The following is a 26944-nucleotide window of genomic DNA, read 5'->3' on the forward strand; positions in this document are numbered from 1 at the left end:
TACAGTAAACAAGCTGTTATTTTTAATGGACATTTTTTCAAAATGCATCGTTTTTCAGGAACATGTGTCTTGCGTTACAGTAGAAATCCTGTACTCTGCACTTAGCAGATGCTTAATATATGCTGGCAGATTACATATAATTAACTATATTACAAGAATTTTAGACAATGGTTCCAAGGAATGGGTACGTTGACAATGACCCAAAGGGCAAGAGCTTACCAAAATCATTTGACTTTTCTAGAATATAAAATCTTTAAGTCATTTTAGTTTGCATGATATACTTGTCACTACTGTTTTAGAGAAACAGATGCTAAGTCATTTTCAAAGACTGATGAACAATCACCCATTATTTCTTGAAGTTGAATAACAGGAAACTGTACTTGTTTTTCAAACCATTTGGCAACTGTAAGAAGCTGCTGGTCACAAAAAGCACGTCCAATAAACTGCAGTCCTATTGGCAACCCTTGGTTGGAGAGGGCCATAGGGACACTCACTGCTGGCAACCCTGAGCAAAAGAAAGAAACCCATTGGTTGATTAATTCTCCATTCTAAGAAGCAAAGACCCTTTCCACTTTCCAGTGCTAGTAGGTCCATGATAAGGCTTAAAAAACAACAAAAAGTATATGATATACGTGCTTTTGTACCTTCCTTCGTTCACTTAATGATAAATGTTGAAAATCACTGTTATTGGAACATCTTCATTCCTTTTTATAGCTGCATCTATTCCATTATGTGGGTTTACCATAATTTATTCAGCCATTTTCTATGGTTCGGCATGTAGGTTGTTTTTCTGTGCTTAGCTATTTCATGCTATAGCCTAGTGAATTACTGTGTACATGTTTTCTGATATTCTTGAAAGTTTCTCAACAAAGATGATTGCTTCACCATATTTATCCTTTAATAAATATGTAATTAGATAATGCCAAATTCCCCTCCAAAAAAAGCTGTACCATTCTGAACTCCCATTAGCAAGATTTTTTCCTGCAGCCTTGCCAATAGACTAAATTGTTGAACTTGTAAATTTTTCTAATTTGTTAGATGAGAAATAGTAGCTCAGGGTAGTTTTAATTGCATGTTTGAGCAGAGAAAGTATAAAATCTTGGGACAGCTTGTTACGTCATAAAATAAGGAAGTTTTCAAAAATTACTGGGGACAGGTCTAAAGGATATATGCAATTTGAAGGGGCTCCTGTTGACTAGATCTGGGGCAATATGAGCAGCAAAAACAATAATGATAGTAATTGCTTATACTACATTGAATTAAAACCAAAAAAGAAAGCTGCTCTTTAGAGAAGACTGCTAATATACAGAGATGGAATGCTATCATTAGAAAGGTCAGCATTTTGTAATTCTCTAGGTATTAACTCAGGCAGTCAGCATCAATGGATGCTAAAACTGGGTTCAAGTTTATTGGGAACTAGGATATTCACATGGTCTCAAAGTATCACTTCACCAAATGCTTACAACGATAAAAGGAAAAATGTAACTCTACAAGGAAAACATCTGCAGTTACTTCCTTACCTAAGGGTTCAACTTAGTTTCCAAAAGCAGAGCAAACTAATGTTAATTGTTTCCTGACATCAAGAATATGTAGTATTTCTGTCAAAAATGTTGAACTCAACTCAATCTCAAGGAAACAATCTGACAATTCAGATTATGGAGGGGACATCCTACAGGACAAGTGAACTAGATTTTTCAAAAGTCAATGTCACTTAAAAGAAAAATGTTAAAAGGTAGGGGGTTTCTTATCAGAAGTAAGCAGGCCAGAAGAAAGCAGCACATTTTTTTTAAGTGCTAAAGAAAAGAACTGTCAAAACAGAATCCTATATATAGCAAAAATAATTTTTAAAAATGAAAAGGAAGAAAGCGAAGAGAATTAGTTGCCATCAGACCTACCCTAAAAAAATGGCTAACGGAATTTCTTTAAACAGAAAGGATGTGATAAAACAAAAAATCTTGACAGATCAGGGAGAAATAAACACAATAACCAAAAGCACAGGTAAGAACAGTAGAATTTCCATCTCCTCTTGAGTGTTCTATGCTACGTTTGATCATTGCTATTAAGAATTATAATGCAGCCTGATGTGGTTCTAAAAAACAGAGAGCTGAGGGATTTAAAAAAGACACCATAAATGAATGTATATATCAGGAAAAAACAACTTATAAAAGACATTTTTGGTACAATTGATAATTCAACTTTATTATTTTAGAAAATTTAATTATTTAAATTTAAAATGCAACACTTAAAAATGGACTACATTTGGCAAATTATTGTACAGTGTTTATGTTAGTTTTCTTAGGTAAGATAATGGAACTGTGGTTATATAGGAGAATGTCTTTATTCTTAGAAGACTCATGATAAAAATGAAGTGTCATGATGTTGAAACTTAGAAAAGTGTGTGTGTGTGGAGAAAGAGGGAGAGACAGAGAAAGAGGGAAAGAGAGAAAGAGGAAGGAGAAAGCAAACGAGGCAAAATGTTAACAAGGGTGAATACAGGCAAAGGTCATAGCCGTGTTCATTATGTGACTTTTCAACTTTTTCATAGGTTTGAAAAATTTTTAAAGTTTAAAAATATGCTACTAAGTGAACTGATTCTGAAAAAGTGTATGTGTGCTGAATCTGAGTGTGCGTGTACCTATGCCCATGCACCACACACACACACACACACACACACACACACAGACACACTTTTCTAAGCATTCCAGAAGGACAAGCAATTGCCTTTAGGGAACGATCTAGCTAGAACCTAAGTGAAGACCAGGGTGCCTATTTAAAAATGTAAAGAAAACCTAAACATTCTTGAGGAACCCTCACCTGCCATATTTACAGCCTGTGTAAAAATATCACCCTGGGCACTTCGCGTTCTGTTGTCTTCTTTGATGAACTCCATGTACGGCACTGCCTCACTCAAGGTGGTGGGAGTTAGCAAGACATCCACTCCAGAGTTAAAAACATTCACAAAATCATTAGCAATGAGTCGCCTCACTTTCTGTGCTTTGATGAAGTAATTCTCATAGTTTCTGTGGAAAAAAAAAATTGGTGATATTTTAAGGGCTTTTTGTTATTTCTCTGAACAATTCTCATACATGAGGCTTGTTAAAGAATCACTGGATTCTTGGCCTTTATGAGTTAGATTCCTACAACACATAAAAATGAATTTTGTTCAACTGTGATGTCATTAGAAAATTTGGTAGGTCTATAGTTTAATCAATCAGAATTCACTACTAGATGCAATTCTGCATATCTACACTAATAAAAGAGAAACATACAAATTGATGTCACTCCGCTATGCCCACCAGCCAATCAGAGCAACTATGCAAATTAACCCAACAAAGATGGTGGTTAATTTGCATATGCAGGCATGGAGTGAAGACTGAAGGCTCCAGCTGGAGTGAAGACTGAGGACTGAAGATTGAAGATCTCCGCTGCGGCTGGACCAAAGGCCTGGGTCCCGGGTGCCGGAGGAAAACTGGTGCCAGCAGCCAGGGGAAGGAAGGCCTATTGCGCGAATCTTCATGCAATGGGCTTCTAGTATAATCATAAAACATTAACACTTTCAGGGAACCGTTAAACCAGATCATTCATTTTCAGGTGAGGAAAATCAAGTATAGTTATTAAATAACTTTGCAGAGGTTGCAGAGATTGGCAATGGTAGAGGAAAGTCTAGAACTGGGTTCCTGGAGGCTCAGCTTAATCCTCTTTCTATTATAATGTCTAATTCATCTATAGTATAATAACTAATTATCAGAAGGACACTGAAGTTTTGCAAAATTCTAACATGCCATCACAATTAGACATTAGAAAACAGGCTCTGCAAACAAAAACTGGGAAAGTATGCTATGCTTGCAATTTTGTATTTTGTGGATAGGCACAGCCCAGAATGGAAATGTGCAATTCAAGAAAAGATGCTTACTTTACTGAAAAGATTAAGGAATTAGCCAGACATAGGAGTTAGTATAAGTCAATTATGCAAAGAAAGGGAAAAGATAAGGCTCTTTAAATCCTCCTGAAACTAATGAAGGCTGGCAAAAGTACTCACTATCCTAACTTCAGTTTCCTTACCTGTAAAAGTGGATATCACAACTCCAGTCTTACTGCAAACCAAATACAATGAGATAAAAACGTAAAAATCTTTTACCCTAAAAGAATGCTCTAGAATTGTCAGATGTCCTTGCTATCATTTGACCACAGTGTCTATAGAGAAGAATGCAAACATCGCCTGTAACTTACACAACAATCACAGTTGGTGGCTTAAATAATGTATTAACAGCATTCCCAAACCTGAATTTTATAAAAGAACAAATATTTCTGTTCTCTATGAAATTTCTTCCTCCTTTAAATACGTTCAAAAGCAGAACTTCTGTTTCCATCAATGATGCCATATTAAGCAACCAGAAAACAAGACAAAAAGAAACTACCATATTAAACATCCAGAGAACAAGACAAAAGAAAACTACCATTTTCAGACCTTAGACAACAGGCATTCAGAAGAGGGAGCTCTCAGAGAAGAGAAGCAAGTATGTGAAAAGCTCTTTGATTTCCCTAGAGCAGTGGTTCTCAACCTTCCTAATGCCGCGACCCTTTAGTACAGTTCTTCATGTTGTGGTGATCCCCAATTTCATTGTTACAAATTGAACATAATTAAAGCATAGTGATTAATCACAAAAACAATATGTAATTATATATGTGTTTTCCGATGGTCTTAGGCGACCCCTGTGAAAGCACCGGGGGTCGCGACCCACAGGTTGAGAACTGCTGCCCTAGAGTAACGCCTGGAGGCAGTTTTCAGGCCTGAGCCCAGAGAGGCGGAACCTGAAAAGAGCTTAAGAGTGGGGAAATGGGGCTCTGGGTTAAAGAGGAAGATGGAAAGTTTGGAGAGGCAGACAGCCACAATTTGCCAGAGCAGAGTATTGGATAGGAATAAGTAGCATTAAGAGCTCAAGGGATTGCTTGAGTGTGGTGAGAACATTTAAGATCTGCTCCCTTAGCAACTTTCAAGTATATAATACAGTACTGTTAACTACGGTAAATATGATGGACTTTAGATCCCCAGAACTTATTCATCTGATCACTGGAAGTTTGTAGTTTGTACCCTTTGGCCAACATCTTCCCATTTCCCCAGCCCCAACCCCTGGCAACCACAATTCTACTCTGTTTCTATGAGTTGGCTTTTTCTTATTTATTTATTTATTTATTTATTTATTTATTTATTTATTTATTTAAAAGACTCCACATGTTAGTGAGATGATATCATATTTATCTTTTTCTTATTTCATTTAGAATAATGCCTTCACAAGATGGTCAATAAACTTATATTGAAGACTATCTAGGTAGGAGTCATAGTAATTTGGAATTCTTTCTTGGAGCAAACAGGTGTATAGTGCAGTGATGGCGAACCTTTTGAGGCGTGTCAGCATTTTGAAAAACCCTAACTTAACTCTGGTGCTGTGTCACATATAGAAATTTTTTGATATTTGCAACCACAGTAAAACAAAGACTTATATTTTTGATATTTATTTTATATATTTAAATGCCATTTAACAAAGAAAAATCAACCAAAAAAATGAGTTCACGTGTCACCTCTGACACGCATGTCATAGGTTCGCCATCACTGGCCTAGTGGAAGGGAAAACTAAGTTGATTCACTAAATTTTTCTCAAGGGACACCAAAGTAACTACTTACGGCTCTAACAGCCATAAGCCAGTGTGGCAATAATAGTCAGGGGACATTTAATGAGGCCAAAACCCCTCAGGGCTTCCTACTTAGTTTTTACTAATCATTTAACTAAAACTTCCCATTTTTGTTTGTTTTTGAATAGAAACCTAAAGTATTATAAATAAGCCTTTAATTGATTTCTAATTAAAATCATAAAGATTTTGCTTCTTTAGCAAATATTTCAATTTATAAGATCTGCTACTACTTTACTGTTGAGTTTTTAAGAATGGGGAAAATTCCTAAACTAATTATCTAACTCTTTTTTTTTTTTTTTTTGGTGCCCGAACAGGGACATGAATTATCTTACTCTTTTAATAAGAAAAAGTTTCCTGAGAGAATTCTTCCTCTCACCACATCATTAAAGCCTTCTCGTCTGGTTGCAGCATACATGGCTTCAGTAGACACATTAATGTCACATCTGTGACCTGAAAACCAAAAAGAGATAAACATTATTAAGTTTTGGTTGAAAAACAGACCTAAATTTACATTTGTGACCAATACAAAAATTGCGGATTGTCCTTCCTGGTTTCCCTTCTTTATCTGCGTTGTGAGTGATTGGCCAGTCAGCATTCAAGGAGACAAAAGAAAATAACCAAGAGGAAGACACTATTTGTTCACTTCCTCATTTGTTCGTTCATTGAAATGTTTACTGAGCATCTACCATGTGCTAAGCACTACATTAGATGAACTGAAAATACAAAGATAAGATACTATCTCTTCAAGGTATTCAGTCCAGAAAAGTGAATTGAACACACAGAGATATTAATGATAAATAGTGTAAGTACAATGCTAAAAGATTCACTGATTTACTTTTCTAAATCATCAACACTATCTTGGGCAATATACATATATTGACACTAAAAAGTGAACCTTTCTGCCAAAACCGGTTTGGCTGAGTGGATGGAGCGTCGGCCTGCGGACTGGGGGGTCCCGGGTTCGGTTCCGGTCAGGGGCATGTGCCTGGGTTGCGGGCGCATCCCCGGTGGGGGATGTGCAGGAGGCAGCTGATCGATGTTTCTCTCTCATCGATGTTTCTAGCTCTCTGTCTCTCTCCCTTCCTCTCTGTGAAAAATCAATAAAATATATTTAAAAAAAAAAAAGTGAACCTTTCAAATGTTGAGACAACTACCTTAACACAACCATCTTACCATACTCTAGCCCATCAAATCTTGCCATATTCGATGCCACTTCTGATGTACACAATACATGGTAGCAGACAATTGAATAACTGGTGTGGGGCAGGGACACTTCAATTACTTTGGCCCCCTCAGACTCAAACAGCTTAGCAGCTTTGGACCAGAGAGATTGTACTTCACTCGATAATTCTGGTACAAGATATTCCTTATTGGAAAAAGTTAAAAAACAGAATTAGAACATCTGTATTGATGATTTATAAAAATTTGTACTCCAGGACCTTTGACAATACATTAGAAATCTGATTAAATTGCTAGTAGGTAGCCAGGAAGATTGAACTAACTTAAGAGTGTTCATGGCACGACAAGCACAGTACTAGACAGGAATGAGCTCTTTTTAACAATAGTCAAGATTAGCGATTTGTTTGGAGACCTTATAATTGTTAAATGTTTATTATATACCAGGTACCCTGCTAGATGCTTTTCAAAGCTTTTCTACTTTAATGCTTTTAATCCCATGATATAGGTATTATTTTTCAATTTATTAATAAAAAATATAGAGACTAGAGAAGCTAAGTAACTTTACTAATATTACATAGCAGGTAAGTAGAGGATCTAGGATTCTAAACTACGTCTGTTTCTACAACCTGTGCTTTCTCTAGGCCCTTAAAATAAAGCACAGCCATGAACTTAATTGACGATTTTAAAGAAAGTAGAATTTCCCTACAGCAGTGGTCTCAACTGGGGCGCAAGTTTATCCTCTTCCTGTCAAGCGGGGACATTGGTAGTATCTGCAACATTCTTGGTTGTGGGATTGTAGTATGGTGGGGATGCTACCTATAGAAGTAGAGGCAGTGATGCTGCTAAACATCTTACAATACATAGGACAGTCTCCCACAACAAAAAATTACCCAAAAAATTACTGTTGCCCTGGCTGGGTGGCTCAGTTAGTTGGAGTGTCGTCCTGTACACCAAAGAGGTTGGGAGTATGATCCCAGTCCAGGCACATACCTAGGTTGTGGGTTAGATCCTGGGCTGGGGCATGTATGGGAGGCAACTGATTAATGTCTCTCTCACATTGATGTTTCTTTTTCTTTCTCGCTACCTCCCTTCCTTTCTCTCTAAAATCAATAAACATATCCTTGGGTGAGGATTAAAAAAAATTACTGCTAAGCTTAAAGGTCAGTAATTCAATATATTTACTTTCATGTATGGATTACTTAATTGCTACCATAATAAATATAGTAGTAATACTAATAATAGTAATGTCAGTGACATTTATTGATCCTTTACTATGCAAAGTATATCTTGGGCTATGCCCTTTACACCAGGGATTAATAAATTAGGCCCATCAGTCAGATGTGACTTGATAGCTATTTTTGAAAATAAAGTTTTATTAGAACACAGCCATACTCCTTTGCTTACATACAGTCTATGGCTGCTTTCACACTACTACAGTGGCAGAGTTAAGTAGTTATGACAAACTGCATGGCCCACAAAGCCTAAAATATTTACTAACTGCAACTTTATAGAAAAATCTTACAGACCCTTGCTTAACACACTGCAGACGGATCACGAGAATTCTTGCTTCGTATTACAGTGTTTTACAAAGTATCACACTTTAAAAAGATACTAGCTTGTAAGAACGTGTAATAAATAACTTCAAAATGCAATGGGTATTTAGTTTTAAAGCGTGCCTTTAACATTATGTAAAACGTTTTTTGTACTCGTTCAATAGAAACTTACCTGGCCACTGGTCCGCAATGTGTTAACATGATTATCTAATTCTTTTTATTGAGGTTTAATAGTTTACAACATAATATTACATTAGTTTCAGGTGTATATCATGATTTGATATTTAAGAAATGTATTAAGAAATGATAAAAAAAAAAAAAAAAAGAAATGATCACCACAATAGGTCTAGTTATCATCTGTCACCATAGTTTATTTTGCTTGTGATTAGAACTTTAAAGATCTACTCTCTTAGCAACTTTCAAATATGCTATACAGTATTATTAACTACTAGAGGCCTGATGCACGAAATTTGTGCAAGAATAGGCCTTCTTTCTCCCGGCTGCCGGCACCAGCTTCCCTCTGGCACCCGGGACCCAGGCTTCCCTCGCAGCCCCAGTTTCATCTGGTCTAATTAGCATATTATGCTTTTATTATTATAGATAGTCGCCATGCTCTGTATTATATCCCTATGATGATTATCTAATTCAAACTTCACCATTCTCTGAAATCAATAGTTATTATCTCCATTTTACAGATTGGGAAATTGAGCTTCGAGAGATTAAACCATATGTGCTCAGATTACACATCTAATCTAATAAAAGACAAAAAGGGTAATTAACCGTACCTCCGCTACGCTTCTCATAGGCTAATCAGGTGATATGCAAATTAACTGCCAGCAAAGATGGCGGCGGGTGGCCGGCAGCCATGCAGCTGAAGCGAGCATGAGGCTTGCTTGCTACAGTGATGGAGGAAGCCAAGGTTCCCCGCCTGCCACGGCCGGGCTCTGAGCTCCAAAAGCAACAGAGTTTCAATTATAGAAGCTAAACAAACCCCAAATACCTGCTTTCAGCCGGCCGTGGCCTCAGAGCTGGAGCCGGCTCTCAGCTGCAGTGACAGCAACAATGTTTCAATTATAGAAGGTAAATAAAGATAAATAAAGGTAAATCCCAGAATAAAAAAAAAAAAAAAAGGAGAGGCTGGGAGCTTCTGTGCCAGGCCAGCCTGAAAACGGCCCTCAGACCCTCATTCAGGCTGGCCAGGTACCCCAGTGGGGACCCCCACCCTGAAGGGGGTGTGACCAGCTGCAAACAGCCATCAGCCCCTCACCCAGGCTGGCCAGGCACCTAAGCAGGACCCCCACCTTGATCTGGGACACCTTTCAAGGCAAACCAGCCAGACCCCACCCGTGCACCAGGCCTCTATCCTATATAGTAAAAGGGTAATATGCAAACTGACCCTAACAGCAGAAAGACTGGGAATCACTGGTCACTATGACACACACTGACCACCAGGGGGCAGACGCTCAATGCAGGAGCTGCCCTCTGGTGGTCAGTACGCTCTCACATGGGAGGAGCTCTGCTCAGCCACAAGCCAGGCTGATGGCTGCCAATACAATGGTGGTGGTGGGAGCCTCTCCTGCCTCCTCAGCAGCGCTAAGGATGTCCGACTGCAGTTTAGGCCTGCTCCCCACTGGCAAGTGGACATCCTGTCTGATTGCCAGCTTAGCCCCAATCCCCCCGGGGAGCAGGCCTAAGTAGCAGGTGGTCATTCCCCAAGGGCTGGAGGGAAGCCAGGGCTGGAGGGAAGCCAGCCCGGGTCCCGGGTGCCTGCGGGTAGCCTGAGGAAAGCCAGCCTGGGTTCCAGATGCGCGCAGGTGGTCAGAGGAGGGAAGCAAGCTGGTGTCCTGGGTGCCTGTGGGTGGCTGGAGGAGGGAAGCAGCCCAGGTCCTGGGTGCCTGCTGGTTACCAGAGGAGGGAAGCCCGGGTCCTGGGTGCCAAAGGGAAGCCAGTGCTGGCAGCCAGGGGAAGGAAGGCCTATTCTTACACGAATTTTCATGCATCAGGCCTCCAGTAGCTAATAAAAGGAAGAGCAAGGATTCAAACCTAACCAATCTGTTTCCCAAATCTATGCTCTGTATGTGACATGGCAGTATTTCTGTAAAGTAATGAAAGGGAAGAATTACCTTGGGAATTCCTATACATAGTTTGCTTACATCTGTCAAACTGGGAAGTATAAATGATTTAACAGGATCTTGTACTGTGGTCGAATCTTTGCAGTCATGCCCAGCCAGTACACCTGTAAAGAAAAATACTTGGAAGTGACAGACATCATTGTTTTACAGTGAAATTGTAACATTTTCAAACTACATGGAATCATATAAATACCCAACACAGTTGCTGCATCATCCACGCATCTGGTTAAGATTCCTGGCACATCCATTGAATTCACCAGGGGAATGAGACCGTGACGGGAAACTAAGCCATAGCTTGGTTTTAAACCAACAACTCCACAGTGGGCAGCGGGATTTCTGGTTGATCCTCCTGTATCTGATCCTAAAGCCCTGGAATTTAAATGGAATTCTCTTTAGAAGAATGACATATCTCTATTTACATTTGGAATCTACCTTTTAAAATGTATATTTTAAAACTGTATTTCCTGCTGATTATATAAAAGTAAAACATGCTTATCTCAGAGAATTATTAAAGTATAGAAAAAGATAAGAGGTAACAAAATATTCTACCATCCTAAGGCAAACACTGTTAATATGTGGCATATTCAAGTCTTTTTAAAAATGCATTTCTCTTTCATACTTCAGGTTATTCTGTAATCATAAGTTTCTATCTCCTTTTTGCTAATCATGAGCCTTTTATTAGATCATTAAAATTATTGAAAATTTAAAATATGTGTAATACTCTATCATCTCAGTTGGCAATTCCCAATATTTTAAAGCACATTCTCTTATCAATATACATACAAATCTTATACCTTCCTTTAATGGCGATTTTACAGTATGCTTTTAACAACTGAATACTCCCTTTCCAGAAATTCAGATACAGCCCGTCTACTACCCCATTTAGAATCATGGGTAGAAATGTATTCTAATTTATTTAAACATTATGTTGTTGCCAACTACAACAACAACTGCATCATAAATTACTTTGTAATAAACACCTTTAAACATAAACCTTTGCCCATATGTCTGATTATTTTTTAAGTTAGCTTCTAAGAAATAGAGTTAATGGGCCAAAGAGTCTGCCTGTTATTATAAGTTCTTAATATACACAGTCAAATTACTCATTAGAAAGGTTGTACCAATTTATATTCTCAATTGCAGTGAATCAAATTGTGTTTAATGTTTCATTGTTCCACTGAGTACTAACAGTTCTTAAAATATGGTTAAAGTGATAACCAAAAAGCTTTGTAAATGTGTATTTTAAAATAATTTTTCACATTTATTTGTATTTGTATTACCCAACTATGAAGTGTCTGTTCATTGTTTTGCCCAGTTACCCATAGAGTATATGCTTTTCTTATTAAGCAACAAAAACTAACTTTGAGGACATAATACTAGGTAAAATAAGTCATCACAAAAACCTGCATAATTTCACTTATATGTGATACTTAGAGTAGTCAAATTCATAGAGACAGAAAGGAGAAGAATGGTTGGCAGCGACTGGGGGACAGGCAAATGGTGAGCTGTTGTATAATGGGTACAAAGTTTCAGTTTTGCAAATGAAAAAAGTTCTGGAGATTGGTTGCACAACAGTGTGAATGTATTTAACCCTACTGAACTGCACATTTAAAAATGGTTATTAAGATGGTAAATTTTATGTTACGTATATTTTACAATTAAAAATTAAAAACATTTAAACTGTTTCAGAAAAACAGTTTTTCTAATTAGAAAAGTGTACATGGCTACTGGAAAAATTAAAATATCCTACTGTATGATATATATAAAGTAAAATTTCTCTTATAATTACCCTGATAAAAATCTAGTTATCAATTTTAATATACATTCATCCAGACACTTCCATGCAACTAACATACATATATACATATATAATTATTACTTTTAATAAAACTAAGGTCATACTATACATGTCTTTCCATGTCACCAGAGCTCTAGCTCATTCTTTTTCATGGTGTATAGGATTCCAAGAATCTTCTCATTTTAAAAACTATTATAGAAAGAATGAATCAAAAGGTGGGGAGGGGGGGCGATAAAGCAGAACACTTGACATTTTGGGACCCATTCAATCTGGAGCTACTTTGGGTCTGTGCTTCTCTTGACTACACCCAGAGTGAAGCTTTGGATTAAACAAGGCTCCTACCAGTCACATGGCCCTTGTGTTCTACAGAAAATGCAAATTAGATGCCTTTCTTACCAAGTCCATTTGAGTCACAAAATCAGACTCTTGCTTTCACAATTTCTAAAACAATACATTTTCTTATTAGGATTCACTGACAGCTATGTAAAGTAAAACTTGCATTTCCATAGGAAATATGTGTCAAAATGCCATCTTCTCAAAGTTCATTCAGAAAGATGAACACTGACTGGGGATGAGGATAGGAAAGAGCACCTAATCTGGCAGGCCTAACTTATCAGAACTCTCATTAATATTAATGCAGTGCTATAAAATTTCACAGAGATAAAATGAAATGGTTTTACTTGTTAACAAGATTCCAGGGAAACTAAAAAAAAAAATCTGTAGAGTCTAATAAATCCTCATAGCTCTAAAAATATAAATAATTTATTGCTTGCAATGTCCCTGAAAGAGCTTACAGTGGATAATTAAGGAAAGAGAACTATAATAACAGCAATATTTATTTACTCTTCCTTAGATGGTTAGGAAATGCTTTACAAATGGGACTTAAGAGATAAAGCATGACTGATGCTTTCCAAATACAAAGTGTGACAGTTGAACAAATCAGCTCCCTACAAACTTGAAAAACCTTTACTTACTGATATATATTTTTAGTTGCTGATTGATAAAAACACATTTAAATATTCCATTGGTATATATTAGGAGCATTTTTTTCTTTCCTTTTTGGGGGGACAAAAGTCAGAATTAGGTGAAGGATAAACCATAGCTAACAATTTAGCTCAGCAGCACTCAGCTAAAGCCACGGTATGTTAGTACTTATATATCTATACAATCAGTAACCAGATACCCAAATAAATTATTTAAAAAATGAAATTCAACGAAGTCCGTTTATGCTAACTGGTTTATTCTGCAAGATCCATAAAGTCATGTTTTTAAGAGAACCAGATACTATATAGGAAGACTTTAAATGTTATATTATTATTACTTTTTTAAATCCTCATCTGAGAGCTAAGGATATTTTTCCCATTTATTTTAAAGAGAGTGGAAGGAAGAGGGAAGAGGGTGAGAGAGAGGAGAGACACGACTGCTTCCTACATGCGTCTTAACTGGTGGTGGGGATCAAACCTGAAACCCAGGTACATGCCCTTGACCGGGAATTGAATCTGAGACACTCCGGTGCACATGCTGATGCTCTAACCACTGACCAATGCTGGCCAAGGCTAAATGTTATCTTAAAGTTAAATGTATAAAATGCACGTAAGTGTACTGTATAGTTAAATGTATTAATAAGATATAATTTTGATATACCTCTGGACACAAATAGCTCACTAAAAAGGAATAAAAATACTGAGGTATTGCCCGATTGGTGTGGTTCAATGGTTGATGGTCAACCTATGAACCAGGAGGTCACAGTTTGATTCCTGGGCAGGACATGTGCCGGGGCTGAGGGCTTGATCCCCAGTAGGGGGTGCAGGAGACAGTCAATCAATGATTCTCAACATTGATGTTTCTATCTTTCTTCCTCTCCCTTCCTCTCTGAAATCAATAAAATGTGTGTGTGTGTGTGTGTGTGTGTGTGTGTGTGTGTGTGTGTGAAATACCGAAGTATGAAATTGCGTATTGTTGGATTTTGCCTATAATTTATGACTATTTGTACCAGGTTAGGTTCTAAAGTACAGATAGAAAAAACATCTTACGCAAAGCATGTGAACGCTGATACGGCGGCTGCACTCCCTCCGGAGCTTCCTCCAGTTATAAGCCAATTTGTCTCCTCGTTCTCACCATGGGGTTTCTGCTTCCTCTTTTCTCTGTACTGTTTTGAATAACTCCAGGGGTTTTTAACTGGTCCGAATATACCATCTGTGCTACCAGATCTGAGATGAAGAAGTGAAGAAAGATATCTAATAAAACTTTCATTTTATGTGAAAATTTCATCTTCTGATTATTATTTGCTTCCGACACTGTATAATCCACTGTAAACTGAATTGGAAAAGATAGGAAGCCTGCTTAGATGTAGTTTTATTCAAATAGATAGTTGAGGAGTGGAGAATAGACAGTAAGAGCATTTGTGATAGAAAGTAGAGAAAACTAGTCTACTAAGAAATGAAGATTTATATCCCAGTTGATCATCTAATTCAGTTTAAGATGATTTCCCTTGTAAATTAAGGTCTTCTGGTTGTAGTGTCACAAACATTCAAACGGTTAACACAAAGTCTTTTAAAGGAATCCCTCTTTTAATCAGAAGTTTTAAGAAAAGCATTATAAGTAGAATACTAGTAACTTATTTTTTTTAAAATTTTGAAATAATTTCAATCATACAGAAAAATTATAAAAATAAAAATAGCATGAAAAGCACTTTACACCCTTTACCCAGATTCACCTACTGTTAACATCTGACCTTATTTATCATTTGTATGCTCTGTGTATGTGTGTCCATACACTTTTTTTTCAGAACCATTTAAGGGTAAATTATATTGCTATGGCCCTTTAGTCCTAAATACTTTAGTATGTACTCAATATGTATTTCCAAAGATTAGGGTATGCTCTCATATAGTCACTAGAGGCCCGATGCATGAAATTCGTGCAAGGGGCTCGGCCCTCGCAGCCCTGGCTTCGTCTGGAAGGTCATCCGGAGGGTTGTTCTGCTGTTTGGTCTAATTAGCATTTTAGCTCTTTATTATATAGGACAGTACAGTTATCAATATCAGTAAATTTAACATTAATATGCTTTTATCTAATTTAATGTATATAATCCAATTTTGTCAGCTGATCCAATAATGTCCTTTATAGCATTTTATGCCCTCCCAGTATAGAAGCAGATCTAGAGGCAGGTACTACAGTTAGTTATCATTGTCTCTTAAGCCTCTTTTTTTTTTTTTTTTACTTTTTAAATCATTCACTAGCCAATAAACATGGAGTTATTTCCAGTTTTTGGCAATTTGAATAAAGTCACAATAAATATTGTACTGAAAGGCCATAGATAGCGCTTTTGTGTAAACATAAGTCTTCACCTCTTGACTGAGATTGTTGGGTCATATGGTCAGTGTATTTAATTTTATAATACACTGCCAAACTATTTTCTAAAACGGTGACACCATTTTGAATTCCCTACCAGCAATGTATGAGAAATCCAATTGTTCTTCACCCTTGTCAGCACTTGATATTCTCATTTTCATTTTTTAAGCCATTCTAATAGGTATAAGTATCTCATTGTGTTTTTTATTTGCATTTCCTTAACGTGATGCATTTCTTATGTGTTTATTTGCCAACTGTATATCTTCTTTAATGAAATGTCTGCTTACATCTTTTACCCATTAAAAGAAAAACTGAGTTGTTTTCTTAGTGCGTTGGGAAAGGGTCTATATATACTGGATGCATGTTTTTTCTCAGACATATGTAATGCAAGTATTTTCTTTCAGTCTGTAGTGTTGTTGTTTTTCATTTTTAAACAGTATATTTCCAAGTACAGAACTTACTAATTTTAATGAAGTCCAAACCATCAACTTTTTATTTTACAAATTGTACTTTATGTGTCCTCAAAAATTCTGGCTAACTCAAGGTCATAAAGATTTTCTCCTACATTTTCTTCTTTAAGTTTTGGGTTTTATGTTCTTTAACTTCTTTTAATCTAGAACATTTTCACAGCCTTCCTATGCTTTTTAGATAATGACACTTAATAGAATGTTTCTAATTTCAGATTTGTCTTTTGTTTCCTTATTATTACTTTAGGATAGGAAAGTTGCATAAATGATGGTGTGTTCCTCTTAGGGAATCATATCTGGAGGTATATGATGTTCACTTCACCCTCATTGATATTCATTTTGATCAGCTATTCAAGGCAATGCCTAATAACCTATGTTTGAGTTTAGTCCCATGGATTAATCTATTCAATATGTATTTACTAAATGCCAAAACACTGAAAAGACAAGTTAGAGATTGGAGAAAATATTTTCAAATCACCTGTATGATAATGGGTTTGAATCCAGACTGTATGAAAGAACTCTTACCACTCAATAAGATAAACAACCCAACTAAAAAAAAAAAAGGTGGGAGGCAAAAGATTTGAATAGATTCTTCAACAAAGAAGATATATGGGTGGCAAACCACATAATATTTAACATTGGTCATCAGGGAAATGCAAACTAAAACTAAAATGAGATATGACGATATATGTATTAGACAGTAGAGCAAAATCTCACAAAGGGAATGAGAAACTGGCATTAGAATCCTCAAAAAAATCACCTCAATAATTTTAGGGAACTACATAATGAAATTAAAGACAGATGAAAGAAATACGAGAGAAGAGAATTTCAATTTTACTTACCCCATAGCAAACTCATCTAAGTTTGTTTTTCCCATTAGTAAAGCTCCCTGATCCAATAGCTTCTGAACTACTGTGGCATTATAAGGTGGTACATAACCTGAAAAAAATTCAGTAATTTTTATTACAGGAAAAAACACAACAGTGAACGTATAAAACACATTAAAGAAACAAGATTTTAAACTGCAATTAAGCAATTTGTATTGACACGTGTTAATTATTCTTAATTTGACTAGTAGGTTGTACTTTATTCCAAAAGTTATTTTTTTCTATTGCTAAATGCTATATGTTTTCCAAAGACAGTCTATATTCACTATTTTTATAACATAAAAATACTTACTTTAACAGTCCTGCAAAATATTGAATGACAAAGGTGTACCTAATTCATTTGACACTAATCACAAATGATATTTTTGATCATTGTACTTGACTTTTTCTTCTCAGATGATGCTATATCACAATGATTTTTATCCATTTCCAGTCAGAAATAGATTTTTATTGTTAATTAAAATTCTCTCCATGTAGTGTATATTCAAAAACAATTAACAACAGTCTATCTATCAGAGGAACCTATGCACATACCTCAGAATATTACTTTTAGTATACAGTACTCTGAATAACCTTTTCCCATTTCATGTTCTTTCTAGGATCTAAGTATCCTGATAAACGTGATTCCTTTTTGACTTACTAAACTGTAAAGAATAAAACTAAACATAATACTCAAATAAATATCTATAATAATAAAAGCATAATATGCTAATTAGACTGGACAGCTGAACAACCTCCTGGATGTCATTCCGGACGTCCTTCCGGATGAAGCCACGGCAGCGGGGGCCAAGGCAGAGGTGGTTAAGAGCGATCAGGCAGGCAGGTGAGCAGTTAGGGGCGATCTGGCAGGCAGGCAGAGTGGTTAGGGGCGATCAGGCAGAAAGGCGAATGATTAGGGGTGATCAGACAGGCAGGCGAGTGGTTAGGGGCAAACAGGCAGGCAGGCGAGGGGTTAGGGGCAATCAGACAGGCAGGCAGAGGTGGTTAGGGGCAATCAGGCAGGCAGGCAGAGGGGTTAGGGGCAATCAGGCAGGCAGGCAGAGGGGTTAGGGGCGATCAGGCAGGCAGGCAGAGGGGTTAGGGGCGATCAGGCAGGCAGGCAGGCCCCAGATTGTGAGAGGGATGTCCGACTGCCCGGTGGGATCGGGCCTAAACCAGCAGTCAGACATCCCCCGAGGGGTCCCGGACTGCAAGAGGGTACAGGCTGAGGGACTTGCCCCTCCTCCGTGCATGAATTTCATGTACTGGGCCTCTAGTAATGATATTAAGAGGTACAGGAGTCAAAAAATAAAAAATAACGGGACTGCCCTAACTGGTTTGGCTCAGTGGATAGAGTGTTGGCCTGCGGACTGAAAGGTCCCAGGTTCAATTCTGGTCAAGGGCATGTACCTTGGTTGAGGGCACATCCCCAGTAGGGGGTGTGCAGGAGGCAGCTGATCGATGTTTCTCTCTCATCAATGTTTCTAACTCTCTATCCCTCTCCCTTCCTCTCTGTAAAAAGTCAATTAAAAAAATATATATAAATATATAAAAATAACTGGACAGTAGTGGCTAACAAATCCTCACACCATCCTTCAGAGATGGGTAATGACAGCCACTTCATACTATTCCCATGTTATCAAAAAGTGGGAGTTAGAGGTTGCTTAGTGTGTTTGTGGTGATCAGTTACTGAGTCTTCCTAAATAGGATTGCTGAAACTTCCTAAATTACATTCATCCACTAAGTAGGCCTACCTCTAAAGAATAATTTTGCATTCTGAAAGAGCAAGTAGAAAAAATGTAATACTTCATCCTAAGTATCTTCTTTACAGATATAATTAGTTTGAGAATATCTTGGTGCCTTACTATGTTTTCTTTAATTTAAACTGAAAAATTCTTATTTTTAATAAATGCTGTGATCAGTTAAACTTTACCTTTCAACATGTTTGATGCACATGTTGTCTCAATGCCAGATGTGCTAAAGTTGTCTTTTACTGCAACAGGAATTCCATCTAAATCCCCAAGTGAGTGACCTGTGTTAAAAAGCCAAAAGACTAGAAGTATCTAATTCAAGATATAAGGACACATTAATACTAGTTAGTAACTATTAGTTCTTGGTAAAGATACTTCTTCAGAAATAAAAAATTCAGGTTAGAAATTATTATGGTTGGACAGTAAAAAGCATCATATATCCAATCGCCTCATTTTTTATTATACCACATGGCAAGTTCTTTAAATAAGGGAATGCTTTATGTTAAAAAAATTCACTTGCCAAATGGAGACTGCTACATCCAATTGAAACTCTTTCTCTAAGGATATAACAATTGAGTATAATTCAAAGTAATTTACCTTTCTTATATCTTTTCTCTGATTCTTCAGCTTGCTTTAAGGCCACTTCTTCTGATACAGTAATGTAAGCATTTAGAAACTTGGTCTTCTTGATCAGGGAGAGACATTTTAGACAGAGCTCAGTTGGAGTAATTTGGCCTTGTTTCAGTGCAGCAGAAACCTATAATATATACAGTTCAAAAACCCTTTGTTGAGTCTGCAGAAGTTTCAAATGTTACACTGAGGAAGGCAGATAGAGTGGTTAGGTATAAATTTTGAAGTAAGGCTTGGATTCCAAACCAAGAAAACCTATTAACTCTACACTTAGTGTAGTGAACCAGGGTAACACCTTGATCAGCTTGAAGATGGTTTGGAGGACACCACATTCATAGGCCTAGCTAAGTAACTGTTTCTAAGCCAGGCTTGAACAAACCAGAGCAATGGTTTAGGTCAGTGATGGCGAACCTATGACATGCGTGTCAGAGGTGACACGCGAACTCATTTTTTGGTTGATTTTTCTTTGTTAAATGGCATTTAAATATATAAAATAAATATCAAAAATATAAGTTTTTGTTTTACTATGGTTGCAAATATCAAAAAATTTCTATATGTGAAACGGCACCAGAGTTAAGTTAGGGTTTTTCAAAATGCTGACATGCCGAGCTCAAAAGGTTCGCCATCACTGGTTTAGGTAAACCATCCTGCCCAGGAGAAGTAGAGGTCCAGCATGGGTGAAGCATGGTTTAGGATAGATTGTGTACAGAGAGTAGCCTAGCTGCAACACAGGCAGTCCATAGAGAAAGAAAAATGAACTAGACAAGTCAATACAGGACTTTATGGCTCTAAATAAATTATTAAATAGATCTTTGGAGAATTCAAGCAAAAACCACTATTCATTAAGAAAAATGCTTAGAAGCCGAAACCGGTTTGGCTCAGTGGATAGAGCGTCGGCCTGCGGACTGAAGGGTCCCAGGTTCGATTCCGGTCAAGGGCATGTACCTGGGTTGCGGGCACATCCCCAGTAGGAGATGTGCAGGAGGCAGCTGATCGATGTTTCTCTCTCATCGATGTTTCTAACTCTCTATCTCTCTCCCTTCCTCTCTGTAAAAAATCAATAAAATATATATTTAAAAAAAAAAAAAAAAGAAAGAAAAATGCTTAGAAAATATGGATTCAAAAGCAAACAAACTTTCCTGAAATCCTGTCTTCGCTGCATCAGGATGACTGGTAAAGAAAGCATTAAAACTGTACTACAAGTTACCAGAACCTGCATATTGATGGTAAGTGAAGCCTCAGGTGAAGTGATAATTATTTAATACTTCCTATAGAAGTAATAACTGCATCTTACCAGGTAAAATAAGTAACAAGAAGTTGAAGACAATACCAAATCTTTGGAGATAATATGAAAAGACAAATAGGAGCTCAGAGATGGGGGGGGGGGGGGAGGGGGAAGAATATTTATTGAGTATTTACCAAGTGCCAGGCATTGTTGTTGGCTTTATGTGACTACTTCATTTAATCCTTAAAACAACTACAGAAGTTAAGTATTATTAACATCATTTTAGAGATGAAGAAACTTAAGGTCAGAGAGGTTAAGTGATTTGTCCAAAGACACACAAATGGTAAAGGGTAAAGGTAATTTTTTAACATATGTTCTTTCATCATTTCTCTCTGCACTAGTGGAAGCTTAGTTTGTCCTCTAAGTTGACTGTATTTTCACGTGTCCTAAGCACATCAAGCAACAGGAGTTTGCATTTGGAAGAAAATCTGCAAATGATCTGCTCTTAGCTGTTGAATAAGTCATCAAAGCAGTAGTATTCTTAGGGCTGAGGGTTTTAAATGAGAAAAGCTGTGGTATAGACCTTTGAGAGGACCTAATGCTGATGGACAAGAGGAGGAAAGAACTGCCATGGAGAGTCTGGGGGAGTGACTCAGGGATGGAGAGGGGAGCTGAGCTTGACTTAAAGGAGGTAACCTGGTAACAAGAAGAGATATTTCGCCGAAACCGGTTTGGCTCAGTGGATAGAGCGTCGGCCTGCGGACTGAGGGGTCCCAGGTTCGATTCCGGTCAAGGGCATGTGCCTGGGTTGGGGGCATATCCCCAGTGGGAGATGTGCAGGAGGCAGCTGATCGATGTTTCTCTCTCATCGATGTTTCTGACTCTCTATCTCTCTCCCTTCCTCTCTGTAAAAAAATCAATAAAATATATTTTAAAAAAAAAAAAAAGTAGAGATATTTCTATTCAATTGTTTGTATGCAATGTGAACTTACAAGAAAGGAGCCGAAGAGAAATAAAATGATAGCAGTGTGTTCTAAAATTGTAAATATGGAGAGAGAAGAAAGAATAAAGTGTTAGGCTGCGTAGCAGAGAGTCAGAACTAGCAAACACCCAAACCTAGAGAGAGAGATAGCTATATAGGCAGGCCTATCCCGTGGCAAAGTTGTAATAGGAAAATTATGTCTGCCACTTTCTCTCCTTCTTTGCCTCAAGTCCTCTAATGCCCACTATCCTCAAACTGCTTTCTGACTTGTCAGCTGGTATAAGAATAAGAGGTAATAAGGAGTTACAGTTGTGAGAAATGAGATTTCCCAGGAGCATGCACTTTAAATAGTGCTGATGCTCGTTAGGACCATTTTTAGAAAACCCAGATTTGAGAAAATCAGTAAGGGAATTGGAGAAGAGAAATGAAAACAAAGATGCTAATGAACTAGAATGGATTGAGCATAAGGAATACGAGATATAAATAGTACAGTTCTCCTGGGACAAAACTAAAGCTATCATATTTGAATATAGGATGAAATCAAATATAAAACTTTTTGTAAAAAAACCCAAATTCTTGCCCGGCCAGAGTGGCTCAGTGGTTGAGCATCAGCCCATGCACCAAGAGGCCTCTGGTTTGATTCGTGGTCAGGGCGTATGTCCAGGTTGTGGGCTCAATCTCCAGTAGGGGGGATGCAGGAGGCAGCCAATTGATGTTGATGTTTCTCTCTAATGTATGTTTTTTATCTTTCTCTCTGTCTCCCTTCCTTTCTCTCAAAGATCAATAAAAACATATTAAAACAAAACATCAAAAAACAAATTCTCTCTCCTTGGCACTTCTTTCCTCTAGGAAACTAGGCTTTTCTGAGGCCATTGCTTCTCTTGCAACTTTCTCAAAGGGTGGCTGTTTTAGCTCCTACCTACCATGTAGCAGAGTCCAGAGGAGGAGAAAAGAATATGTGGGCAAGCTTCCTCCTAGGTCTTTAATGCCTTTCTCTTCCCTCTTCTTTCAAAACCCAGCTCATCTGAAGAACAGGCCTTGGAGGGGATTATATTACCCTCCAAGTCTCCCTACACCAAGTCTCCCTACTACTCCTTTTCATTCATTGAAGATTTGAGCAGCTAGCTCACTGTAATCTTCTTTACTACGGCCCCTGTTCCTATTTCTGTTGAACTCAAACTTTAAGTTATGCACACTGACACCTGGCCTCTCGGTTCTTGACCTCACTTTACACAAACTTTCCTCCATCTTACCAGTGACCAACTCACATGGTCATAGCCTAGACTACATCATTACCAATCTACATATATAATAGGCTAAGTGTCTGTCCATCCGACTAGTAGCTATGACATGCACTGACCACCAGGGGGCCGACGCTCAACACAGGAGCTGCCATGACGCACACTGGCCATTTAAAAATAAATGGCACCATGGACCTGGTGCCGACAAACCAACACTCGGCTTCCCCCAAGTGGGACACAGGCCCTGCCACCACCCCGGAGCGACACCCCACCAAATCGCAGCCAACGCTGCCAAGACCCCATGGTGCAAAATGTGGCCCCCAGCCCAGCCCAGCAACAGTCGCTGTGGGTGCCGAGTAATAATGCCAGGTAGCAACGCCTGGCTTCCTCTCCCTAGCAACTAGCCTCCTTGCCGTTTCTTCAGCCCAGGAACCTGACTTATAGCCAGGTGCAAACATTTTACAGTTCAACCAAATGTTTGTGAAACATTTTCCCATGCCTCATTTCATTTGATCCTCATAGAAGTCCTGAAGTAGGTAGATAGGAGACTTGGTAGAATCCTATTTTCTCTTCATTAGCCAGAAAATGGAGATTTAGAAAGTTTAGAAACTTGACCCGACTGAAAAGAAGTAAGAAATGGTGGAACTTGAAAATGACTTCAGTTTTTCTCACTGTGCAGAATATAGTCAGACACTGCTGCAGTCAAATATTTTACCCTTTGTTCTCCTTGTGTGATCTACAATAATAATCTGCTTCATGTTGATATTTACTGCTGTGTTGCTGACAATTACCTGAAAGAGAAGCTGGGGTGCTTCACTGGGCTGGAAAGTTTAGCTAAATCAGAAAGCAGGTCTAATTAAGCAAGTTTATTCTATATCTATAAAAGGCTAAGTTGACTCACACATGCACGATACATATAAAGCTCTCACTGGTGCCAATTGCTTGTGTGTCTCCATCTGTCACTGTCCACTGTGCCTTTGGTTGACACTTTTATTATAGAGAAAGGGTGAATAGCAACATTAAAATATTTCTTCTAATTAATTTCCTTTTAGTGTGCACGAATCCATGCACCAGGACACTAGTATCTGTATAAATCTCAATTCTAGTTATCCCACATCTCCTGTCCCTTAAGCTCATTTACTCTACTACCTACAAGGTTAGCAAGAAAATGGGGACCTCAGTTTTAAAACCCCAAGGAAACAGATTCTGCCAACAACAAATGAGGACCCTACAACTTAAGGTGAAACCACAGCCCTGGCTGACACTTTGATTTCAGCCTTGTGAGACTCTAAGCCAGTGGTTCTCAACCTTGGCTGCACATTAGAATCACCTGGGGATCTTTACAAAGAAACAGAATTTCTGGAGGATGAGGCCCAGAAATCAGGATTTTAAAAAGATCCCCAGGTGATTCTATGTGCACCCAAGGTTGAGAACCACTGCTCTAAGCAGAGACCCCAGCAACTCCCCTCCTGGACTCCTACTGGATATACTAGAGGCCCGATGCATGAAATTCATGCAAGAGTAGATCTTCCTTCACCTGGCTTCCCTGGCAGCCCAGGCTTTGTCCGGAAGGACGGCTGGCCTAATTAGCATATTACACTTTTATTATTATAGACAATTAAACTTTAGAACATTAGTCTGGTATCTGGCTCCTAGAAACAATGGGGTCATGCCACATAAAAGGAAGGTAAAAGTAAGACTCCTCTCCCTTCCTGAATTTTACCTGGGTATAATTTACTAATAGTTTTACTTCCTATTTGGCTCTAGCTCTTTTTTTGTGCTTCCTCCCAGGGCTCTTCTGTTGCCCTAAGCCTCCACTTAGGTCCCTCAAATTGCCTCAAAATTTCATAGTTTCGAGCCCTTCCCTTCATTTCCTCCTCAGCAAATTTTCCCTTTCTTCAACTGATTATCTTAACAAGGGTGTGATGGAAGGAAATTTGATTGAACTATTATATTTTACAATGGATGAACAGATCATTAAGCCTTTCCGGGCATCTTTACTTATTTATAATAGAATGTGTACTAAGTTCATTTCTAATTGGTAGAACTTGGGGCAATGATTCAATGATGTGGAGAAAATACAGAGTAGACAAAAGATGTATTTTGGGTTGGGAAAATCACCACCAAATAATGTTTTGCATACAATATCAATAAATAATTGTTAAAGGAGTGATTATGTGAAAGCAATCATGCCAAGGCAACCATCCTGTCTACCCCTGGGTAAGTTCCGCTATATTTTTTTTACCCCCTTGACGTAAAAGTTGTTTTGCACGATGCTTCCCTCAACAACAAGAGGAAGGGTTGGCACATAAAAGGTGGAGCTCAATGGGAAAAGAACAGAAAAAGAAAAGGCCATGTTTTTTCAGTTATATTTCATTTTAAAACAAGTTTTCTTTTTAAAGAACAAATAGAATTCTGCACTGACAGTAAAACCCAGATGCAATTAAAATGGTAAAACAGTAATTATTTGGGGAAAGACCTATTTATTATTTAAAGCCTGCGGACTTAAAAAAGTTCTTATAATTTAGTTTTCTAAAAGGCTGCCAGGTGGGAAGAAAAGCCATTCCAGGTGAAGACAGAGGCATGGTAGGTCCTCAACCTCTATGCATCAGCAGAATCACCTGGAGCCTTTGTTAAACCACATACTCTGGACCAGTGGTTCTCAACCTTGGCTGCACATTAGAATCACCTGGGAATCTTTTCAAAATCCTGATTTCTGGGCCTCATCCTCCGGAAATTTTGTTTCTTTGTTATGGGGTGGGGCCACAACATTAGTAACAAAGAAACAGAATTTCCGGAGGATGAGGCCCAGAAATCAGGATTTTAAAAAGATTCCCAGGTGATTCTAATGTGCAGCCAAGGTTGAGAACCACTGCTCTGGGCCTAACCACACAGATCTGCCTCCGGGGACACAGCTGAGTTTTAACAAGGACGAGAGGTAAGTCTGATAGCAGAGGGCCTGCAGGCAGTCATACAGGCTGAGAGATCCAGGGCAGGAAGCAGAGACCCGAATTCAAACCCTAATAGCAGGGGTAGAGCAAGAAAACAGATTGCAGACATAATTTCAAGACAGAGTTAACAGGGGTTAGTGACTTACTGGATATTACAGATGAAGAAGAATCTAAAGGCAACGAGGATAAGGTTGTCCCATTAATACGAGGCTATTAAGGATTCAGAAATCAGGTTTTGTATTTTTTGTTGTTTTTTTTAAAGATTGAGGCTGAGAGGTAAGAGGGGGTCCTGCTACAAGGAAGTCGACTTTGGTTAACTTGAGTTTGAGGTGCTTATGGGACATTTGTTAGACATGTCCAGAAGACACTCACAAATACAGCCTAGGGTTACAAAAGGACGTCCGGGAAGCAGGGACAAGGATGAAGGAATCATTGGTATCTATTTTAGTGGTAGTTAAAGCCTAGAGAATGATGTGCCAAGGGCGGAGGAAAAAGGGGGGGGAGGGGGATCATCAGTTTGGCTTTTGCAAGGGACAGAGTTGTTGGGCTCCTTAGAACTGCATCCAACGAGTGGTTGGGGGCAGACAAGACACGGAGGGGGACCAGCGCAACCCCCCTCTTCTGGCGGCGCCCCAGCCCCAGCAAACGTCCAGTTGAGAAGCCGGGGTTTCTTCCACCCACAGCTCCGCGGCACAGAAGCTCCCCTGCTAAGGTCCTCACTCCAGAACCCGCGCGGAGAGTACAGCCGAAGGACCCACAGCTACGAATCCCCAACCTAGTCCCGGGGAAGGAGGCGGCGGCGCTGACCGAGAAGCGTGGCCAGGCCCGGGGACCCCATGCCCACGGACTCCCCGAATCTGGCCGACCTCCCAGGGCCCTCAGCAGCCAGTTCCACTCACTTCTCGGAGGGTCCGGCCCAGCATAGTCTTCGTGTCCAGCCTGCCACCACAGGGGCCAGGAGACAGAGAGGAAAAACAAAGGTCAACAACTGCTACGGGGAGTACATGGGCGCAGCCATCTTGGCTCGTCACTGGACCTTTCAACACCGAGTCCTCCCATTGGTCGGATTGCAGCCCGAGGAAATGATCGCCGTACGGGATTGGTTGGCGCCGCAAGGCACGCCCCGC

General features: G+C 38.7%; 1 protein-coding gene across 6 annotated transcripts; it reads right to left on the reverse strand.

The window, feature by feature from the left end:
* QRSL1 (glutaminyl-tRNA amidotransferase subunit QRSL1) lies at positions 1-26873 on the reverse strand. 6 transcript variants are annotated; one of them, XR_004968710.1, is made up of 12 exons: positions 26717-26873; positions 19386-19545; positions 18971-19069; positions 17014-17110; positions 14387-14563; positions 10749-10924; positions 10547-10659; positions 6865-7057; positions 6024-6141; positions 2815-3020; positions 645-2104; positions 363-505 (listed from the first exon to the last, which is right to left on the reverse strand). XR_004968710.1 is itself a non-coding variant. In XM_036316257.1 (11 exons), exons 1-11 carry the CDS (start codon positions 26738-26740, stop codon positions 288-290), a joined length of 1581 nt encoding a protein of 526 aa, XP_036172150.1. In that variant the 5' UTR covers positions 26741-26873; the 3' UTR covers positions 1-287. The 6 variants fall into 6 exon arrangements, 5 of the variants coding, with proteins under 5 accessions (XP_036172150.1, XP_036172151.1, XP_036172152.1 ...); XM_036316257.1 differs by lacking the exon at positions 645-2104 and having other exon boundaries at positions 1-505; XM_036316258.1 differs by lacking the exons at positions 645-2104; positions 18971-19069 and having other exon boundaries at positions 1-505.
* Positions 26874-26944: the final 71 nt, after the last annotated feature.

Source organism: Myotis myotis, unplaced genomic scaffold (genome assembly GCF_014108235.1).
Source record: "Myotis myotis isolate mMyoMyo1 unplaced genomic scaffold, mMyoMyo1.p scaffold_m19_p_7, whole genome shotgun sequence".
Taxonomy (NCBI): domain Eukaryota; kingdom Metazoa; phylum Chordata; class Mammalia; order Chiroptera; family Vespertilionidae; genus Myotis; species Myotis myotis.

Bases quoted from the DNA above. Each gene is read 5' to 3' on its own strand.
- QRSL1 (XM_036316257.1), bottom strand. From the start codon at position 26,740: ATGCTGGGCCGGACCCTCCGAGAA. The intron at 7,058-10,546 runs GTAATTCTTCCC...TTTTCCAATAAG, and splicing joins TATGTATAGGAATTCCCAAG to GAATATCTTGTACCAGAATT. The intron at 6,142-6,864 runs GTAAGATGGTTG...TTTGGTTTTCAG, and splicing joins ATTTGATGGGCTAGAGTATG to GTCACAGATGTGACATTAAT.